The sequence below is a fragment of the Protopterus annectens genome, chromosome 6.part0 (assembly GCF_019279795.1).
Source record: "Protopterus annectens isolate FY-2018-M chromosome 6.part0, PAN1.0, whole genome shotgun sequence".
Taxonomy (NCBI): Eukaryota; Metazoa; Chordata; order Ceratodontiformes; family Protopteridae; genus Protopterus; species Protopterus annectens.
The window spans coordinates 1,568,031,196-1,568,052,615 of record NC_056737.1 but is presented as its reverse complement, the minus strand read 5'-3'; the positions used below and the strand labels follow the sequence as shown (position 1 = coordinate 1,568,052,615).

Sequence of the window (21,420 nt, the reverse complement as noted above, 5' to 3'; positions counted from 1 at the left end):
TGCCTCCTTTTGAACCAGCAGCTACTGCGGATATAAAATTTCTATCTTGGAAAACAGCTCTTCTCCTGGCAGTCACTTCAGCAAGAAGGGTTTCAGAACTACAGGCTCTTATGGCTGTGGAGCTTTTTATTACATTTTACCCTGACAGTGTGCCTCTCAGGACCAGTGCTTCTTTTATGCCTAAGGTGGTATCCAGTGTGGCTCTTAACCAGACAATTCACCTGCCAACATTTTACCCAAATCCGCAGAACAAGGGGGAGCAGATTCTGCATTCATTGGATGTATACAGACAACTAAGATTCTACTTAAACAGGACCAAATCTCTAAGAAAGTCTGAACAACTACTGGTAGCATTTGCTGCAGGGTCAAAGGGGAAGGCTATATCAAAGCAGACTATTTCTAAGTGGATAAGCCACTGCATTTGTTTCTGCTACTTGCACCATGGTAAACCTGTGCCCAAGGGGATCAGGTCACATTCTACCAGGGCTGCCTCTACCTCAGCAACTTTTCTCAGAGGAGTTCCGACCAAAGACATTCTAGAGGCTGCTACTTGGAGCTCTGTTCATACCTTCACAAAGCATTATCATTTGCCTCTCTTCTCCAAATCCAGGGCAGGCTTTGCCACTGTAGTTCTGCAGGGCATTATAGCCGCTCCTAATGCTATTTAGTTCCATCCTCCCATCCATAGCTTTGGGATTCTACCCAAATGTAATGACTGCAACACTGAAACACGAAGAACATAGTACAGTTGTGTACACTTACCATAAATGTAGATGTTCGAGTGTATTCACTGTTGCAGTCTGGGTTACCCACCTGCCATCCCCGTTTTCTATACCTTTTCTTTCCTTCACTATATACTAAAGCCTTTGTGGTGTATTTGCTTTTAGATGAAGGTAAAGTTTATGTTGCTAAAAGTGCATTTACATATATTTCTGTTTAGTTATATATTTATATATATATTTTTGCTCCCCATTTGAGGGGCACCTGACATCTGGGGCAAGAAAAACTGAATAAAATGGCATCGGTTGCATGTTTTATACCCCTGATGACCTGACGTCATGGAAGCAACCAACGCAGGACCCAATACTTTGTTATTCAGGCCGACTGAGGGCAACCTGGCAGCAGATTACCCAAATGTAATGACTGCAACAGTGAATATACTCGAACATCTACATTTATGGTAAGTGTACACAACTGTACTATGTAAAATCACATTAGAAATCATTTTCATCTGGCTAATAAAATTTACATTAGAAAGAAATTAATTTCAGTCTTTAGACTCTGCCTATATGAAATCAATTCTTAAAACAGTTAAGTATTTTTGTAAACTTCATTAATAATCAAAATGGAACTTTTTTGTTTTCCCATTGCACAGACCTCTACATTTAAGGAAACTCGGGTCAATGTTAATGAATTTACTAAAAAGGAAGAAATTAGTGTTGTCTGATTGCTGTGAAAAAGGAAAAGCTAAGTCACCAGGATATTTAATGAAAAGATAAGTCGGATGAATCTGTCAACCAGTTAGTAGTGTATATCAGTAAGAAATTAAATGGATTTGTAGATAATGAGTGAAGAGGAACAGAACACTATTTCCCCATTATATGCAGATATGTTGAAGGTAAATTGACCTACTAAGGAAGCTTGTTCAAGTTATACAAGTTAATTATAAATAATTATGATGCAAAATTCTGGAACTTTTTAGATAGTGGATTGATTCAGTAGATGGTAAGAATAAAACTTTTTTACCTAAAGTTACAATAACTGGTTTAAATTTATACTGGAAAGTTTTTTGTGGAAATATATATACATAGAATGTTTATCTCCTATAAAATGTCTTAAGTTTAGTAAAATGACTTCTTCAATTTGCTGGAGATGTAGTAAAGATGTAAAAGGGGATTGGACACACGTTTATGGATTGTAAAAAAATTGAATGTATATTAGGAAGAAATAAGTATGGTTTTAAGGGGTTATGGCCTGACAGTTGTTTAACTACATCAGCAATATTAATGAATGTTCCACTTCTGATATCTGTAAAAGCTAATCAAACACATTTTGGAGTCTTTTGCCAGTTGCTAGAAAAGTTATTACACAAAACTGGAAATTAAACTCAGTTTTTATGTTCAAAGAATTTTTAAATTTAACAGCAGTACTATGTAAAACCAAAAAGTAAGTGATCAGAATAAGATCTATATATAATACTAAGACTTTTAGTGGTTGGGATAGCTATGCAATATTTATACTGAAATACCAAAGCTCTTAATGTGTTTTATAACACTACCTCGATGATCCAGTATATTCCTAACATTCTACAACAGTATGTGATGTTGAATTTCTTCATTTCTGTGTATGTATTGTGAATATGTTAAATTAATAAAAAAATTCTGTAAAAAAATGCTACTGAAGGGGGTAGAAGAGTATCTAATACAGACTCACTTTTGGCTAGTAACTAGGCATCAGTGTGTATTCCTTTTTCAAGTACTGAATTTAACAAATTTAATTGAGTAGTGTCTTGTGCATTTCTGTACACAAGTTGATAGTAAATATTATGAAGTACAAGTTAATGTTATGGATGGTCAATGTAGTAGGAAAACACAATTTGATATGTCACTTTCCTGTGTGGAACCTTGGAAAATTATGATGCAAATTAAAGGTAGTAGGGTGATAAGTTGTCAAATTCAACCAGGTAATTCTTTACTAGATCCCTGGACTGGATGTAGAGTAGATGCTACAATGTGTGACACTGAAGAACAGCAGTGCGAGTGGAAAAGACACATCCCAAATATAGATGTCTGAGATGGTATAGGAGACTTTTATCAGTAAAAGCTTTTACCTTGTAATGCCACTGCTGCTGCTGACATTGTAAATATTGATTTTATGGTGTTGAATCTTATGAATTTTGCCTTTGGTAAATTGAAGTAAGTGGTAAGTGGGTTCAGGTGAGTCTATTAACAGTAGTAGCCCAGAAAAGCACAAGAGCATGCTGGTATAAATAGGACATGCAGCAACAAACTAAAGATTTTTTTGCCGATGGTACACTTAGTCAGATGTGTCATCTTCTTAGCAGCTCCATTATCAGCTGCCTGCTTGAGACTAGAGTTTTCTGGGCAGATAAGTACGCTTTTGGAGACCTTCCTTTACTTTTTTTTCTCTTTTTCTTTTAGCTCCTCCTGTTAGGGGTCACCACAGCTGATCATCTGTTTCCATTTCTTCCTGTCTTCTGCATCTTGCTCTGTCACATCAACTACCTGCATGTCCTCTCTCACCACATCCATAAACCTTATCTTAGGCCTTCCTCTTTTTCTAGCTGGCAGCTCCATCCTTGGCATCCTCCTCCCAATATACCCAGCATCTCTCCTCAGCACATGCCCAAACCAGTGCAATCACATCTCTCTGGCTTTGTCTGTAAACTCTCCAACCTGAACTGACCCTCTAATATACTAATTTCTAATCCTGTCCACCCTCATCACACCCGTTGCAAATCTTAACATCTTTAACTCTGCCACCTCCAGCTCTGACTCTTATCTTTTCATCAGTGCCACCGTCTCCAACCCATATATCATAGCTGGTCTCGCTACCATCTTGTAGACCTTCCCTTTCACTCTTGCTGGTATCCGTCTGTCACATATCACTTCTGATACTCTTCTCCACCCACTTCACCCTGCGTGCACACTCTTCTTCACCTCTCTTCCACACTCACCATTACTCTGAACTGTTGATTCCAAGTATTAAACTCCTCTACCTTCGCCAGCTCTACTCCTGCATACTCACCATTCCTCTGTCCTTCCTCTAATTCACACACACATTCTTAGTCCTGCTGAATTTCTTTACCCTCCCCTCTAGAGCATATCTCCACCTCCCCAGGGTCTCCCCAACCTGTTCCCTGCTCTCACTGCAAATCACGTCATCCGCAAATATCATAGTCCACTGGGACTCTTGTCTGATCTCATCTGTCAACCTGTCCATTACTGTTGCAAGTAAGAAAGGGCTCAGAGGTGATCCTTGATGTAATCCCACCTCCACCTTGAATGTGTCCATCAATCCTACCGCAGACCTCACCACTGTCACACTGCCCTCGTACATATCCTGTACTACTCTTACATATTTCTCTGCCACTGCCGACTTCCTCATACAATACCACAACTTTCTCTACGCACCCAGTCGTATGCTTTCTCTAAGTCCACAAAGACACAGTGCAAATCCTCCTGACCTTCTCTGTACTTCTCCATCAACACCCTCAGAGCAAATATCTCCTCTGTAGTGCTCTTTCCTGGCATGAAACTACTGCTGCTCACTAATAATCACCTCCCTTCTTAACCTAGCTTCAATTACTCTTTTCCATAACTTCATGCTGTGACTGATCAGTTTTATCCCTCTGTAGTTACTACAGTTTTCAAATCACCCTTGTTCTTAAAAATCAGTACTAATACACTTCTTCTCTCACTTTCCAAGATTTCATTAAACAATTTGATTAAAAACCCCACTGCCATCTCTCCTAAACACCTCCATGATTCCACAGGTATGTCATCTGGACCAACAGCCTTTCCATTCTTCATAGTTCTCCTTACTTCCTTCTTGCTAATCCGTTGCACTTCCTGTTTCACTATCCACCCATCATTCCAACCTTCAAACAAGTCAAACACACACAAATGCATATGAGCATGCATGTATACATAGGTGCATGCGCACACACACTTGCATACTCTTATGGGCAATTTAGAGACATCTGAATTCACCTATTGCTTATCTTTGGGTAAAGTAGAAAACTAGATACCTCAATAAAATCATACATGCTCAATGGGAGGACATGCAAACACAACATCAGACAGCAGCTCAGACAAATGTTCTGTCATAGCCATCATTTTCTATAGCTTAATCCTCTTGATCAAAGGAGGGATTTAAACTGAAACTGATGTTAAGTATCAATTTCCAAGTCATCTCTCTAACATGTATTTCTTAGTGTTTATTACCTGGGTACTTGAAAAAGTTCCATTTCCCTTTATATAACAGATGTATTTGCTCCAGAAAGTTACAACTGAGCTCTAATAACCACACAACCCGAAAGTTGCAACAACAACAAAACACAGCTAATCACAACGCTGCTCCGGCACAATAAAGGCTGTCCCTTTACCCACGAACCAAACTGCTGTTATAATCCAAAATGAAGGAGATGAAAGCGCTTAATCAGTTACCTTTGCCTTTATGTATTTAACGTTTTTATTTTACAATAAATATATTTAAAATATCCATTTGACATCGTTCATTTTGGATTATAACAGCAGTTTGGTTCGTGGGTAAAGGGACAGCCTTTATTGTGCCGGAGCAGCGTTGTGATTAGATACGACTGAGCTCTACCAACTTTATATATTTAATTCTCTTTATGATGGTGTCACTACATTCAGTTGCAATTACATTAACTGTCCTATCTTAGCCTTACCTTCCTTAATTCTTATTATAAAGCTAACAAATTCCATTGCAGCCATGTACTCATAAAGATCAGATACCTAATGCTGGTATCATCTCTGATAAAACTTTTTTTTTCAGTCACTGCCATTTTGCACTTTACTCTTTCTTATTGTTTATGGTAAGCCATATTACTGTTTACCCATACTCCATACCAGCTTCCAATAATTCTCTGTGGCTGCTAATTAAGTTCACATGATTGTACAGTTATGCTTAAATGCACCTTTGAAATACCTGGCTGTCCGCTAGGAAAAGTTTTTCAAGAGAATTATACACCTCAGCCCTCCAAGAAAGCCTTACATGCCTGAACTTGACCTTAATTTTGTCTTAAAGAAGCTCATCTTGCCTCCCTTTGAACTAGCTGTCTCCACTCCTGTCAAAAAGCTGACCTGCAAAAAATACTCTTAAAGGTGTCAGCTAGATGTGTTTCTGAACTGCAAGCTCTTGTGCAAATTACCTTTCCTGATGTTTCATAAAGACAAGGTCACCCTCAGGACCAACACTTCCTTCATACTCCAGGCTGTATCAGAGCCTTCTCTCGACCAGGCAGTTCATCTGCAAGTTTTCTTTCCAAACCCGAAAAATAAGAGGAGAGGGATCCTCAGTGCTTTGGATGTTCACAGACACCTGAGGTTATGTTTGCACAGAACAAAGTTTCCTTACAGGACAGATCAGTTCTTAGTTTCCTTTGTGGTGGGTAAGGAAGGGGGAAACCTGTGAATAAGCTGACAGTATGTAAATCGATTTCCAATTGCATTGCATTGCTTTCTGCTACTCTTGTCTTGGAAAACATGTTCCTGTGCCCATTAGAATGCATTCCACCCGGGGGAAAAAACAATAACCACAGCCTTCTTTAAGGGTTCTTCTATACAGTCTGTTCTTGAAGCGGCTGCTTCGTTCTCTGAAGGATTATACTTTTGCCATGATAGATTTAGATCTGCAATGGGAAGGAGGAGGTTATAAAAACGTAACATCTTGGCAAGTAATTACCTTTCAAAGCATTATAACCTTAGTGCCACCTCCAAAGACAGCTGAATTTGCCTCTGGCATCCCGCAGAGAGAGCCATATGTCTCTAGCTCCCAATACGAAACAACCACCTTCTCAAGTATAGCTTTGGAGACTTCACAAGAGGCAGTACTGCAATAATGACTATAAGGAATGGGGTACTGTTGTCAGAAACCTACCATAACTGTAGATGCTCAAGTATTGCATATACCCTTAGCCTTCCTCCTATCCCCTCATCTTTTTTTTCTTCTGGTAATTTTCTGGGGTGGTGATGGGCAGCCTGTCCCCCCCAGTGTACACTTCCCTCCTGCTGCAAATAACCATTCCCCTAACATATGGTGGATCATGTGAGCCTACAGGATTGAGACTTTTGATCCCTGGACAAGAAAAAACCCTGAAGGTGGTGCCGGCTGATGACTCTTTGTACCACTGATGCCCTCATGTCAGTCAGGGAGGATGCCTGACAGCTAGGGGAAGGTGAAATGCTCTCATGTTTGGGCCACCCACAGACTCCTGCAGGCAGAAACACTCAAGACTCCATTCTGACACAACTATACTTCTTGCAGCATTATTTCCATAAAAGACGGTATATACAGGACTTAAAAAAATTGGCTGAGGAAAGGTAGAAGTTAATTTGAGGATCCGTACTGCTAAAAGTGATGTCAGGCAATATATTTATAAGAATAATTGGCTAAAGAGAATCCATACAGAAATGTGCATATAACCGGGACATGACCATATTTACCATATGTAGGTACTGTTAGTGTAGAGTTCCCAGAATGCTGGGAGGCCGACAGTGTAAGCTGTGAAGTGATGATTGACAAGATATATAAACCTAATTTAGTCTTGTCACATACCAGATAATAAGGCTTGTTTCCATTTTTTTCCAATACACACAATAGGTTTCTTACTTTACTTCTACATACATTGTTGGGTAGGTCCTTTCTGAAAGATTGTACTGTTAATGTTTTGCTAGATTGCCAGTTTTACAATGAGAAGATGGTAATAACTCTCACTATTATCTTAGTGAGTAAATTCTACAAAATGAACTGCACAGACTATATGTTAACACTCCCAGGTATTGAATTAGGGTAGCAGTTGTATCACATGATAGAGGACTTGTAAGTGTTAAAACATTTTAAATAAGAAGTGATGGAAATGAGAAAAAGTACATTAGTAATGCTAGAAAAAAGTAAACCAATGCAGGAATTTGCATGTTAGTTTGTGGCATGAATAGCAAAATTCTTTACTGGAAAACATCCTACCCAATATTATGCTATTTTACACTATTTAGCAGATTTAGTGTGACATTTACTATCTTTTTGGCAATAATTAGTGTTATTAATATTGTAGAATGAAACAGATATACAGTGAGTTATCAGATGACAGCATAGGATAACAGAAGATATAATGTGATTAAAAGGTGAGCTTAGAATTTACATTAGGGTGGAGATAAATTGGGGATTGTTACGTGAAAGTTAAAAGCTAAATTGTAGAAGTTGAAGCTGAGCAGGAAAAAGAGTAAATACCTATAAATGTATGTGTTTCTGTATCTTTTAGTGTTTGTTTTTCCCCAGGATACAGCTGTACTGAAGCTATATCTAAAGCATAGCTTCAGGGATGAATTGGAAGATGAAACTGGACACTGAGATAAGAATGACTATATGACCAACATAGCATAATGTGACTTTCAACCATCAGCATAGCAACATGACGTGCTTCTTACAACTTTTCCCCTGTATATCCTTTTTAGCAGACAAGTGAGTTTTCTTTGGAACATCTGCTGGTCCTCTAGATGTTAGCCATGAATCCTACTTTTCTGCTTTTCCATTTAAATTTAAAAAAATATATATTTTTAATCTTGCAAATATCCCCTCTGTCTCCCCATGCTTTGTCCATTATCTTGTATAGGAGAATTATGCCATCTTCCCTTCAGTCCCTAAATACTGGCATCTTTATCTGTTTTCCCTGTAGCCCACCATCTGGCTTCTCTCCTGCATGTTTGAGCCTCCATTTTTGTAATGCTTAACTTTTGCATTTATTTTTACACAATGGCTTCTGCCATTGTATTGTTCTTATCTTTACATCTTCTCAAAACTTTTCTGTGTGACTTATTTCTTTTTACCGCTCCAGTTTCCTCCTTGCAGGCATGTGTCTCAGTCACTACCTACTCCACTAGGAGTGAGTGTCTCCATTGTGTTTTTAAGAATGTATTCAATGCTGATATTTGCACCATAACCATTTGGCCTTCAGTGTATTTCACAAAGTGGCAAGTTGTCTTGACTGTAACTCCATGAACCAAGCCTTTCTTGGCAGCTCAGGATTCACTCTTCTAAGCTTTTTTTTTTTGTATGACCTTTGACTTTTTCCATCTTGGTGATTCTGTTGAGATTCTTTTCATTTATAGGACCCATCAAGTAGTATCCTCAGGACTAAACAGACATTCATTTCATATCAGGTGAAGTACATGAGCACCCCTGTTTTCCCTGTAGATAGGCCTCATCTCCATCAGCCTTTGCTACAGGGGTTCCCTGTAAGTCAGACAAGTATATACTTGTATGTTCTTAATACTGTAAGTGTCAGAGCTTTATTGTTATTTCCAGATATGCAGATAAGTGCTTACTAATGTCTAGGGGAAAACTGCCTTGCTAAAGAAACAGGAATTTTTGTGCAGTCACTGTGTTGTATGATGATGCATATCGTTACTGGAGCCTGGCTATTCCCAAGTGAGCTTCTTCCAAAAAAAAAAAAAAAAAAAACAAAAAGAGTATGATTCCTCATTGTTAACAAGGATGAATCCAGACTTAGGTTAGACCCATCAAGAGGAATACTTTCTTAGATCATCTGATACCATTGGAACATAGCTGTCATTTACAAGGACTTGGACATCAGGTTTGAGCATTGATTAAAAATTCTCCCCATTATCTTTTGTTGTTCAGAAGTTCATTATGAAGTTAGTCAGTGATAGCCATGCCTATTTAAGTTCTAACTTAGCCTTTGCAATTTTCACAAAGGATTAAGGCTTTGAGTTGTTAACATGCTTGTGTGGCCCATATTCTGAATACTTCAGCTTCCTTTTGCCAGTGTGCCATTTTGAGCAAGTCAGTTAACTAGACAGTCCCTTCTCTGCTGAGTCAAAGGACCATGGATCAGTGCTCTACTCCAATTAACATGCAAATAATAAATAGGCAATGTTAAGTTGTCTATCTCGCCTTCATTCTTGCTGGATGGGTTCGGAGCCGACCTCGGCTCCGACTCGGCCACTCTAAAAGCTCGAGAGTTGGTTCCACCGGCTCGAGGCTCCCCTTATATCCCACAATGCTAGGCGAGAGTTACCTCAGATCTCGTTTGCCGCTACAGCTTCGAGGTTGGTTTTTCTACCGGTTCTTGGTGAGTGACTATTTTTTGTGTAATTTAGTCTTTCAAAACCCCTTTAATTTTAATATATCTACTTATTTCCCTTAGTTTAGAGAATTTTTATCCCCTTCTAAAAAATTTCTGTTTTTTTCCCTCAAGAACCTTAGGTTCTTCCCCCGGGCCTACAGGCCTTTTCTCTTCCCTAGTGGAGTGTGTGTGTATTATTTTACTTTAAAAATCCTAGTTAGTGATTTTTATTATAATTTAACTTGACAGGGTGTAATTAGTGTGTTTGTGTGTGTGTTTGTTACACCTGTTTAAAAATGTCTAAAGAAGCAAAGGTCTCCGGATTCAAGAAGTGTGATGCGTGCTGTCAGAAAATGTCTCTGACAGACGCTCACACTTCTTGTGTCTACTGTCTGGGGCCTTTGCACCTGCAGGACTCCTGTGCTGTGTGCCACGGCTTCAGCCCCAGGGTCCTGCAGGAAAGAAAAAATAAATTGATACTAAGAGGCTTACTCAAGCCAGAGGATTCCCTATCTGTTTCAACAGGGAAGCCCTCTAAGGCATCTAGGTCTTCAGCTCCGACAACTGAGCCGAGACCTAAGGTTTCTCAACCTCTGCCTTCATCGGCTCCGGCTGGAGCCGATAAGTCTCAGTCCACAGTTTCTGTGGCTCCGGCTCGGCCGGAGCCGAGGTAGTAGAGTTCCGTGTCGGCTCCGACCAGACCTTCGGAGCCGACAACTAGGAAGAGGTCCAGGTCACCATCTCTTGGCTCCGTTCATTCGGCTCCAGGATCTCCCCTGCTGTCTGAACGGAGCCAAAGATCTCACTCCTCTAGGTCATCGAGGCTGTCAGATCATGACCTTCAGAGGGTAGTGAGTCGACTTCTTAAGTCCGAGGCACTGGCCCAGATGCTTCAGAGCCCGACTCATCAGTCGATGCCTGCCCCGTCCATCAACTTATTCCTCCTTCGACTCTCTTGAGCTCGGGCCGGGTCGTCGGAACCGAGATTGTGATAGCATCGAGCCGATACAATTGTCTTCGGCTCCGTCGGCTCCGCTTTCTTCCTTGGAAGAATCTCGGCGCCGGACTTCCTCGTCGGCTCCGAGGGTGAGTGGCATCGGACCCTTGTCCGACCCCTCTCCTCTCGGTGCTTGGCGCTGGTGAGTTCGGCTCCGACATCGCCTCGAGCCATCACTGTCGGTGCCGAGGGGGGTTCTTAGCTTCTCGGAGCGGGGACCTCTGGCTCTGCCTGACAGGGGTGCATTCGAGGTCATGCGGAGTGTGTTAGAGCCTGGCTCTACTCCACAGTCGGCTCCGTCCGTCCCTCCCTCTACGGTGCCTCAGGCTAAGTCGACTCACTCCCTCATCCCAGACCGTGAGAGCCAGCTCCTCAGGAACCCCTGTGGGGATTTCATCCTCTTCCGAGGCCTCTCCTGATTTGGCAGAAGAGCCCCCTCGGAAGAGGAAGTGTAAGAGGAAACACATTGACTCACCTGAGTCCATCACGTCAGACACAGATTTGGATGATTCTGAGGGTTCCCCGTTCCCCTTCTGAAGATGTCTCATTTGCAGACATTCTGGAGATCCTGAAACAGAGGGAAATTGGCCAGCCCTCAACCCTTCGGAGGACGAATCTGTGTATCTTGAGGCGTTTGGCTCTCGCCCTTCCACCTCCTGGGTGTCCCCCTCGACCCCCTCATGCAGGTGGTTGCTAAGAAGGCATGGACGGCTCCTGATTCAGTGGACCCCACTCCCAGGAGACCCTCCAAGTTCATTACAGCACCAGCAGACAAACAGTTCTTAACAAAAGGAGTTTCTGTGGATGCTATGGTGGTAGCTGCTGCCACTAAGAAGGAGCTAGCTGATCCTTCAGTACCTGTCCATCCACCTAACAAGGAATCTAGGTCCATGGACAGGTACGGAAGCGGATGTTCTCGTCAGCGACATTTACCATGCGTCGCTGAACTACCTGTGCCATTTTACTCGTCTTCAAAGGGACTTGATCAAGGAAGCGAGTGAAATGTTAAAGGACCCTACAGCTGCGGGTTTCCAAGATAAGATGAACACGCAGCTGGCTACCCTTAACTCCATAACCAACTCCTCCATGCCTCCTTTCTTACGCGGCTGATGGAGCGAGCAGAGCCGCAGGGACAGGTGTGGCCTTACGTAGGCATGCCTGGATGCGGCTATGCAATTTTGCGGACCCTTCAAGGCGTCTTTCACGAACTCCCGTTTAATGGATCATCCGTCTTTGGTGTTGAAGTGAAAGAAAGCTTGACTAGGTGCCAAACTGATAGCAACAGCGTTTCTGCCGTCGGAGTCCGTTTTCTACTCCTTCTAGGCCTTACCCCAAAGGCCAGAAAGGTGGAAAGATGTGGTTCCGTAAACAATCTCAAGGGACTTCGCCTGAGGGACAGAGTCGCTTCCCCGCCAGAGGGAGAGGTGGGAATAACAATAGTAGACGCCCTAGGGGCAGGGGGGGGTCCGCAGAACCAGGGCAATCGGGAAGCCTTCCCTGACAAGCCCTTTCAGCATCCCTGAGGTGTTGCCCGACTGCCCATCTTCGGAGGCAGTCGGGGGAAGATTGTCACTGTACCCAGAAGCCTGGCTATCCCTGACTCAAGACAAATGGGTACAGTCCATCATTTCCGAAGGCTATTCTATCCCCTTTCTTCGCTTTCCAAATCAGTCAAAAAAATCCCTTCCAGATGTTCCACCCGCTCAAAGGGATCTAGCGGTTTTGGAGATTTCAAAACTGCTTGCAAAAAGAGCAATTCAGCCAGTTCCAGCAGACCAGCAAGGATCCGGAATCTACTCAAGGTTCTTTTTAGTTCCAAAGAAAACAGGGGACTGGAGACCAATTTTGGATCTCAGTGTCTTGAACAGATCAGTCAAGAAGACAAGATTTCGGATGGTCACGCTGCAATCCATCCTTCCCCTTTTGGGCAAAGGAAACTGGATGTGCTCTATAGACCTTCGGGATGCGTACTATCATATAAAAATGAACAGACGCTCCAGAAGATTCCTCCGCTTCAGGCTGGGAACCAGTCATTTTCAGTTCAGGGCCCTGCCCTTTGGTCTCACCACTGCCCCCCGGGTGTTTACCAAATGCATGGCAGTGGTAGCTTCTCACCTGAGACGACAAGGATTCCAGGTGTTTCCATATTTGGACGACTGGCTCCTCACAGCTCCCACCAAGCATCTCCTTCTGATGGCCAGGGATTACACTTTTCGCGTTTGTCAAAAGCTGGGTATTTCAATAAATTGCGAAAAGTCTGTTTTGTCGCCTTGTCGTACTATTACCTACATAGGCGCAAATCTAGATACAATAAACATGTCTGCAAGGCTAACACATCAGAGGATAACAGACATTCACAAATTGGTATCACTCCTTTTCAACAACAACAGAATCAAAGCCAGGTTAGTTCTGAAGGTGTTGGGAATTATGGCAGCGGCCATACCTCTGCTTCCATTAGCCAGATACCACATGCGGATCCTTCAATGGATGCTCTTTACTCAATGGTCATACCAGCAACTTCCAATGTCGCACACCATTATGATCACGCAAGCATGCAAAAATCATCTCATGTGGTGGATGTCTTCCCCTCAGCTCTTGTCGGGAAGACCCGTTGTTCCACCTCCTCCGGTTGCTGACAACGGATGCCTCCCTGATCGGGTGGGGGGGGCATTATCAGGGCAGGATGGTCCAGGGCACATGGCAACCAAACGAATGCCACTTGCACATAAATGTTCTGGAGATGAGAGCAGTGCTTTTAGCGTTGCAAGCCCTTCAAGACTCTCTTCCCTTGGGAACGGTTGCAATCCAAACAGACAATATGTCTGTAGTGTGGTACATCAACAAACAAGGCGGAACCAGATCATACCCCCTGTGTCGAGAAGCACTCAGACTGTGGCAATGGGCGATTTCTTCTCAGCGGTTTCTGATAGCAACGCACATCCGCGGAAAGTCCAATCAAATTGCGGACAAGTTGAGCAGAGCTATACTCATGCCTCACGAGTGGTCTCTGAAAGACTCTGTAGTGAGAGAAATTTTTCTCAAGTGGGGTCAGCCTTGCTGCGATCTTTTTGCTACTCCCCAAAACAGCAAGTGCAGAGAATATTTCACTCTATTCCCTTTACCAGGCCAACCCAGCAGAGACGCTCTAGTCCAAGTTTGGCCCCGGGGACTTCTGTATGCATTTCCTCCTTTCCCACTGATCTCTCAAGTGATACAGAAAGCTATCGCTCAGAAGGCCTCATTGATCCTCATTGCTCCTTACTGGCCTCGACAAGTGTGGTTCCCCTTTCTACATCGTTTTCTTTGGAGCGACCGTGGAATCTGGACCTAGTTCCAGATCTTTTGATCCATCAGTCGGGTCAGTTTCATCGCTCCCTCCCCTCTCTGAACCTCACTGCTTGGTTCCTCCAATTCCAACCTTAGCCAGGCTTCCTCAATTATCTCACTCTGTTAGAGATATTTTGATAGCTTCCCATAAATCTTCCACTCGGAAGATTTATTTGTGTAAGTGGAAACGCTTCACATATTGGGCTCAAGGAAAGGACATAGATCCTTTCACTGCTTCCATCCAATTAGTCCTTGATTTTCTAGCTGAACTCTTCCATGCAGGTTCATCTCCCTCTACACTTAAAGTTCAATTGGCAGCTATTTCTAACTTTCATGTGGGTATTTCTGAATCTGCCTTAATGTCCCACAAGCTTTGCAAAGCCTTTTTGAAAGGAGTTTTTCTTCTCAGACCTCCTATAAGAAATCCTCCTTCTCCTTGGGACCTAAATTTAGTTCTTGCTTCTTTGATTCTTCCCCCTTTCGAACCTGCAGTCTCCTGTTCTTTAAAATTGTTATCATGGAAAACTCTTTTTCTGGTAGCTATCACATCAGCTAGAAGAGTTTCAGAGCTTCAAGCACTCAGCTGTCGTCCTCCTTATCTTTTGTTTCATAAGGACAGAGTATCCTTACGAACTAACCCGTCTTTTTTGCCTAAAGTGGTCTCAACGTCAAATCTAAATCAAAGCATTGATCTACCAGTCTTTTTTCCAGAATATTCCAATAGGTCTGAACAAAAATTACACTGCCTGGATGTTCACCGTCAATTGAGGTACTACTTGGATAGAACAAAACAGTTCAGAAAATCTGATCAGCTGTTTGTCTCCTATGCGGAAAGCAGAAAGGGACTTTCAGTTTCAAAGGTATCATTATCCAGATGGCTAACATCTTTGATTTCCCTTGTATATGAAATTAGACACCAAAAACTGCCTAATAAACCTAAGGCCCATTCCACCAGAGCCTTGGCTACTTCTTTAGCCTTCCAAGACAGACTGCCTATTGACACCATTTGTGCAGCGGCTACTTGGGCTACTCCTCACACTTTCATTTCTCATTATAAGTTGGACTTAGCTTCTAGGCATAGAGCTAACTTTGGTTCCACTGTTCTCAGGAGTCTGTTCCGTTAGGCCACCCGGAACAAGGTGCTAGGGACGCGGTCCCATCCAGCAAGAATGAAGGCGAGATAGACAACTTAACATATAGAAGTTATGTTCTTACCATAACGTTCCATGTTAGTTGTCTTCTTCTCGCCTTCTTCTTATGCCCCACCCTCCTTCCCCCTGGCCTGGACAGACCTAGAGGAGTTGTGATTGTGACCTCTCTTTCTACCACCTCTTTCTTAGACATATGCTATTATGCATATTTCCTGGTTCAGGATGTAAGTCACCCTTCTTTCTTCCTGTTGTTAGAGGTGGACTCTGTTTTACAGTTATTCTGTTATTATTATAAGCTGGGGTTAGCTTACAAACGAGATCTGAGGTAACTCTCGCCTAGCATTGTGGGATATAAGGGGAGCCTCGAGCCGGTGGAACCAACTCTCGAGCTTTTAGAGTGGCCGAGTCGGAGCCGAGGTCGGCTCCGAACCCATCCAGCAAGAAGAAGGCGAGAAGAAGACAACTAACATGGAACGTTATGGTAAGAACATAACTTCTATTTTTTAATGCATAATAGCTTTGCATACATTTCATTTTTTTAAGCTTTCTTTACTTTTAATTTTAGGGAATTCAAGTTTGGACTAATGCTAAAGAATGTTTTGGCAAGATGTAACAGAGTACTCTCAGAAGCGTTGTACCAGAACATAAAAGCACAAGGATTTCGACGCTTATTGGATCAGTGGTGCACAAAGATCTTGTGTGTGGTGATTGTACATTGGAACAGAAAAGATATTTGTAATAATGATTACAGTTTTTTCTGTAGTTCAAAAATAGAAAGTGGTCAACATCTGTATGTGTTATATTTTAATGTTTTGGCCAAACAGTCTTCAGAGTTGACTCTGAAATCTTGTTTAATTAATAGTACCTTGGGAACATATTAAATGTTTTTGTAATATTTTTTTTTCATTCGAACCATTTTGAATACATTATTTCTGACATATTCACTAGTTAAAATTTAAACACATGGTCAGTATAATCAGTGGCAACATAGCCTGGAGCATATTGTAGTGTTTCTGTAACTAGGGATTGAGAACAGGAATCACAGTGTAATTTTTCTGCTGCAAGTCTACAGAAACTCATGCATTTAGGACAGCAGATATAAAAGCAGGCTGTTGCTAGTAGCCCAAATACATTATTACTCTTGCTTTTGTGTTCTTTGTTGTTTTTCCCTTAAGTGGAAATTCTGTACATCACACTGAAGAGTGGATAATGAAATGAGATAACCACTAACTTGATCATTTCTGAAGCACTCTTGGCTCCCTGAATCATTTCTGTAAAAGAGGTCTCATCGTAAAGTTTGAAAGTCTTTAAAGTAATGCAGTGAGAATGATCTTGGTAAATCTAGCAAACCAAACTTTAATTTCCACAGCTTTAATTTACTGTTTTTTACTTTTTTTAGTTTGAGTAATTACTTGAGCCTCCTTACAGCTGCTCATTCACGGTTAGCATTATTCATTTACCAAATATAAATATATAGGTAGTCCTGTATTTTACAGGGAAATGTAAATATATGTTGGGTGCAAATATTTGTCAGATTGAACATTGAGGTTTGTCTGTTTTGTCCAGAAATGTGATAACTGAGTCTTAGAACATCTTTATTGGATTCTTCCATTGTTAACTCGTTTTCAGAGGAAGAAAATGGTTTCATGCAGCTCAGCCAATTAAGTATTTGTACTTAAGCTTTCAGATAGCATGTTAGCTCTACCTTATTGCATCAGTTGTTCTTGTATGTCTTGCCTTGTTTCCCTTTTTGCATTGCAGATAATGTATGATAATGCAAGAATGGGTACATTTCATGATTTTAACACTCCCAAGCCTTAACCATGTTGAGTAGATTTTAATGTAAGGAAAATAATGAATTCTTCCTTAACAAGTTAGCCTTTAAATTACATTCCTTAATTTATTTCATTTTGTAACTGTTTATTTGTAAGTACAGCTTTTGTTCCTGACATGCACACTTGCTCCAGAAGATGACTTTGCCAAATTCTTATTTTGCATTTACAAAGTTTTATAAGACATAGTACTTCATTTTACTCTGTACCCTATATGTGCTTTGTATCCCCTTTTACAGGCACATATTTAACAATGTGTCATATTAAGATTTATTTTTCTTGATCCTAATCATAAGCTGTATGAGCAAATAAAATTTGCTTGATCCTTTCTGTAGGTGCAGCTTATTCAGAGACAGGTAACAGTGTTGCTGTCTGCCTCATTGTCATTATACTAGAGGTTTTGTGACCATTTCTCTCCTGGAAGGATTTGATGTAAGTCTCACTTTTTTCCTGAAGAAGGGTTTCTTTGCATATACCCTGAATACTCCTGTCTCCCATTTCTTAACATGTCACATTGCCCTGGACCAACGTTTGTAGAGACATTCTGTTGATTAGTGGATTTAATAACAGGACTTTACATGTGAACGTGTTTTTCTGTTTATGAAATGATACTCCTCAGTTGGAACAGTAACTTACTGTAACATTCCACAGAAGTTGATTGCTGTGGTATGTCAGTATTACATCTCTGTCATTAGAAATGTACAGTGACAAACTGCATATCAAGATTTCAGTATGCTTAATATTAAAACGTTTAGTGATCCTTTTATTATAATGCATGCCTGCAAGGTTGCCGTTTTGAACATTGATGTTTTGCCATGTATGAACCCAAGGGCTCTCTTTTTTGTGTGTTCAGGGTGATATAAAAAACTAGTAAAAATAATAAGTAAGGTTTCCATAAAGTATGGCATTTTGGACGTGTTGCATGTAGTACATTCAGTACAGAGAAAAATATTTTGACTGAAGTCAAATTCAGCTTTTTTAATGCTTAGTATTTTTCCAGATATATAGTGACAAGGAAGCATCAAGATATAAACATTCCAAATGGTATCATACAAGTATTTTAGCTGTATATAAAACACTACAGACTGCCTTAATTTGATTCTAATTCAGCACTTTTTCAGAATTTATTTCATGCACTTTGTTTTGGACCAGGAGCTTGTCTGTCCTCAATTGCTTACCAAATTGTACTTTGATATATTAAAAGTTACACTAATGCATTTTTTTAATTTGCTGATTGTACTAAATTTGGAAGGGAAAATGTGTTTAATGTACACTGTGTGCCAAATCAAATAAAATTGCTATAAAATTGTATGAATGTTTCCCTTTGTCTTGTGATTAAGTGCAAAGTGCTACTGTAGTATAAGTAACATAAGCCAGGTTTATTTTCCATTACTTTTGTAAGATATTAAACTAAAGACTGTGTTAATTGTCGGGCCATTTTGATGAAGTATCCCTATGGTGCCAAGCCACACCAACTAGCACTAAAGTGGTGACCCATGTCTGAATGTTAATTGAGAAGTGGTGGATGAAGCATACAAAACAGTGCCTTTTTTGAGTAAGGAAGGAGATTAGTGGCTAATTCTAACTTGCCATTCTTGTGGAAATTAGTGCGATGGTTTGAGTGCTCTGCATGAAATTATGAATCAAAACAAGATTGTGATTCAAAAGCTGTGTTAACTTGAAGATGCCCTCTGTTCCAGTGGCTATGCCTTGCCAACATAAGTAGTATCCATTCCTTGTTAGTGGTATGGGTATCTCCTTTTTAAAACCGAAAGAAGTGAATGCACTTGTTACGTCTTGTTTCTCTAGACACTAAAGGTCGGTTCTCCAGAAAAGGTGTGTGGCATGTTTGCATGTCTATGAGTTTTCATGCAAGTGTTTTGCGGTATTCCTCTCCCCCCACATTTCTAATACATACTATATTTAATGTTTCTGACAGCAGAGCGTGTAATGGACTTTTCATCTGTTGTCTAGGACTGTAATGCACTTCATTAAAATGTTTTGTTTATTTATTTGTTTGGCTGTGTAAACCTGGTAAGCTCACTTATCCCAGATACCATTTTCAGCCACAACATGGGCTAAGAGGCAGTAACAACTATTGAAAATAGCATTTACAATACATTCAGGTTATGGTGTAACTAACAATCTAATGCCTATTTTCATCTGATTCAACTGTGGGTTGTTGGATCCGACCTTGGAACCAATCCTGAAGCTTTTTCAGTTCCAGGGCTCTGACTCCTCACTGACAATAATTCCTTGAACTCCACATATGTACCCCTGATCTTACTTTTGCCTGAAGTATTAGGACAAGTTTTAGAGGGCTCCTGAGAATTGTATCCTTTAAGTGCAGCATTGCTCAGTCTTCACTGTTACCCTTCTCTTCCTCTACTGAGAGAAGTTTTTCTCCACAGTCAATTTAATTCAACTTAGTTTAATACAATTTGGATTCTTGTCTTAGCATTGTAGAGCTAGAATTAGTTTTTGAATAGGACTGTTTACAGTGTGCTGTGTATTTGGATAACTATTTATAGATATTATAGATTATCTGAAGTAGTTACTTCATTTGCTCTGCAACCTGTGGGTATCAGATCCGACCTTGGATCCGAGCCGGCAGCTTTACTAGCTAAAAGATCTGAGCTCCTGGCTCTTCCCCATTCACCCATAATCCCCTGCTACATGATCCCTTTCCTCAGATCGAGTTTGTCGCGGCTGAAAGAAGCTTCTAGTGAAGAGCTCCTTAGGCTTGGATGAGATCTTTTCAGTGAATCTTGTCAAAAAATTAGAAAAAAGTTTTTTTTTTTGTTAGTGTGTGAGTGATTTAGCTCCTTTTCGTCGAGTGATAGCCTTAGTTTTATCTTTTTGTGGTAATTTTTAGTTTTATACATTGTTTTTGTCCCTCCCATTAGTGTGTGTTAGTGTGATGGCTGAAGGGCCCAAAGCCGTCTTTTCTAAGTGCACTGAGTGTGGCCATAAGCTTTCCCCGGCTGATGGCCACACTCAGTGCGTTTTGTGTCTGGGGGTGGCCCACTTATCCACTAGCTGCCAGATATGTGCAGCGTTTAACCCTCGGGCCATCAGGGATAGGAAGAACAAGTTGATCCTGGCGGGCTTGTTACCGCAGGACACTTCTTCTTCCTCTCCCTCTAAGGCACAGGCTGCTACTGCAGCCCCATGCCTTTAGGTCCCCCGACTCTGCCTGGGACTCAACCTCCCTCTGCTGCACAGAGTTCAGGGGACTCGTCTGCCTCTTCGAGAGAGAAGAGGCATAAGGAGAAGGATAGGGACAAACATAAAAGTCATAAGAGGCGGGCTGAGGCTCATCCTTCAGCCCCACCATCTAAAGTTACTAGTCCCTCTACGAGGGCCTCCGGATCCTCTCCCTCTCGGCTCCGTTCGCCTCGGTTTTCTCCGGAGCCAGAGGAGGAGTACCGGTCTCCCTCGAGGTCATCGAGGCGGCCCTCCCGGCCCACCTCGACGACATCTTCTAGGTCTACAAGAAGCCTGACCGATGCGGACACGGATCAGATGATGCGTCGATTTCTGCAGACTCAGATGCAGATGGGGGTGCTCCTGCCTTCCCCCCCCCCCCACCGGGGGGGAGTGCAGTCCCCCTTTTTGCCCCTATCACTCCTTCTCCAACCCGTTTTCGGGTTTTGGAGTCGTCGGATCCAGGCCCTTTCAGAGCCGGGGATTTGATGGCGCCGATAGTTCCGGTAGCTACGACGCCAACTGTACCCTCGAGTGTGTCGGATCCTAGCTCTTGGGGCCGAGAGCCGAGCGTCGGATCCGTAGGGGTTGGTGTGTCTTCGGTGCCCTTCAGGTCGGAGCACACTTCCCTCTCGGATCCGACCGCTTCGGCTCCGACACAAATCCCTGCTTCAGAGCCAAGGAGACTGCTTTCGGAGCCTGGGGAAAGCGGCTCGCCTTCGGCTTTTGAGGTAGTGGAGAGGTTTTGTCGAGGTCTTCCAGATCCCTGGTCCGGGCGTCGGATCCTCCCGCTCCCCCTATGCATTTGGGTCTACCCTCCATCATCCGACCACTGGGACAGCCTGCTCAAACCCTCCAGTTAGTTCCCTTAGAGGAACAGGACCCCGTAGGTGAGCCCTCCTCAGCTAGTCCCACCGAGGAGGTCCCTCGCAAATGGAAGTGTAAAAGGAGGCACCTGGACTCCCCTGAGTCCCTCACGACATACACGGATTTGGCTGAAGCGGAAGGTTCCCCAAGGTCACCCCCTGAGGATGTCTCCTTTGGAGACTTCATGGA

The 21,420-nt window shown here is 42.0% G+C and overlaps 1 protein-coding gene across 4 annotated transcripts in view; it reads left to right on the top strand.

Annotated features, from left to right (window-relative positions):
* The window catches only part of SNX4 (sorting nexin 4), a 2,225,118-nt gene extending 2,206,650 nt beyond the window's left edge, over positions 1 to 18,468 (top strand). For all 4 annotated transcript variants that reach the window (XM_044075014.1, XM_044075015.1, XM_044075016.1 and 1 more), the window contains one exon: positions 15,891 to 18,468. In XM_044075014.1, the coding sequence (XP_043930949.1) occupies positions 15,891 to 15,938 (48 nt within the window). In that variant the 3' untranslated portion in view covers positions 15,939 to 18,468. The remainder of the gene's footprint in view (positions 1 to 15,890) is intronic.
* Positions 18,469 to 21,420: the final 2,952 nt, after the last annotated feature.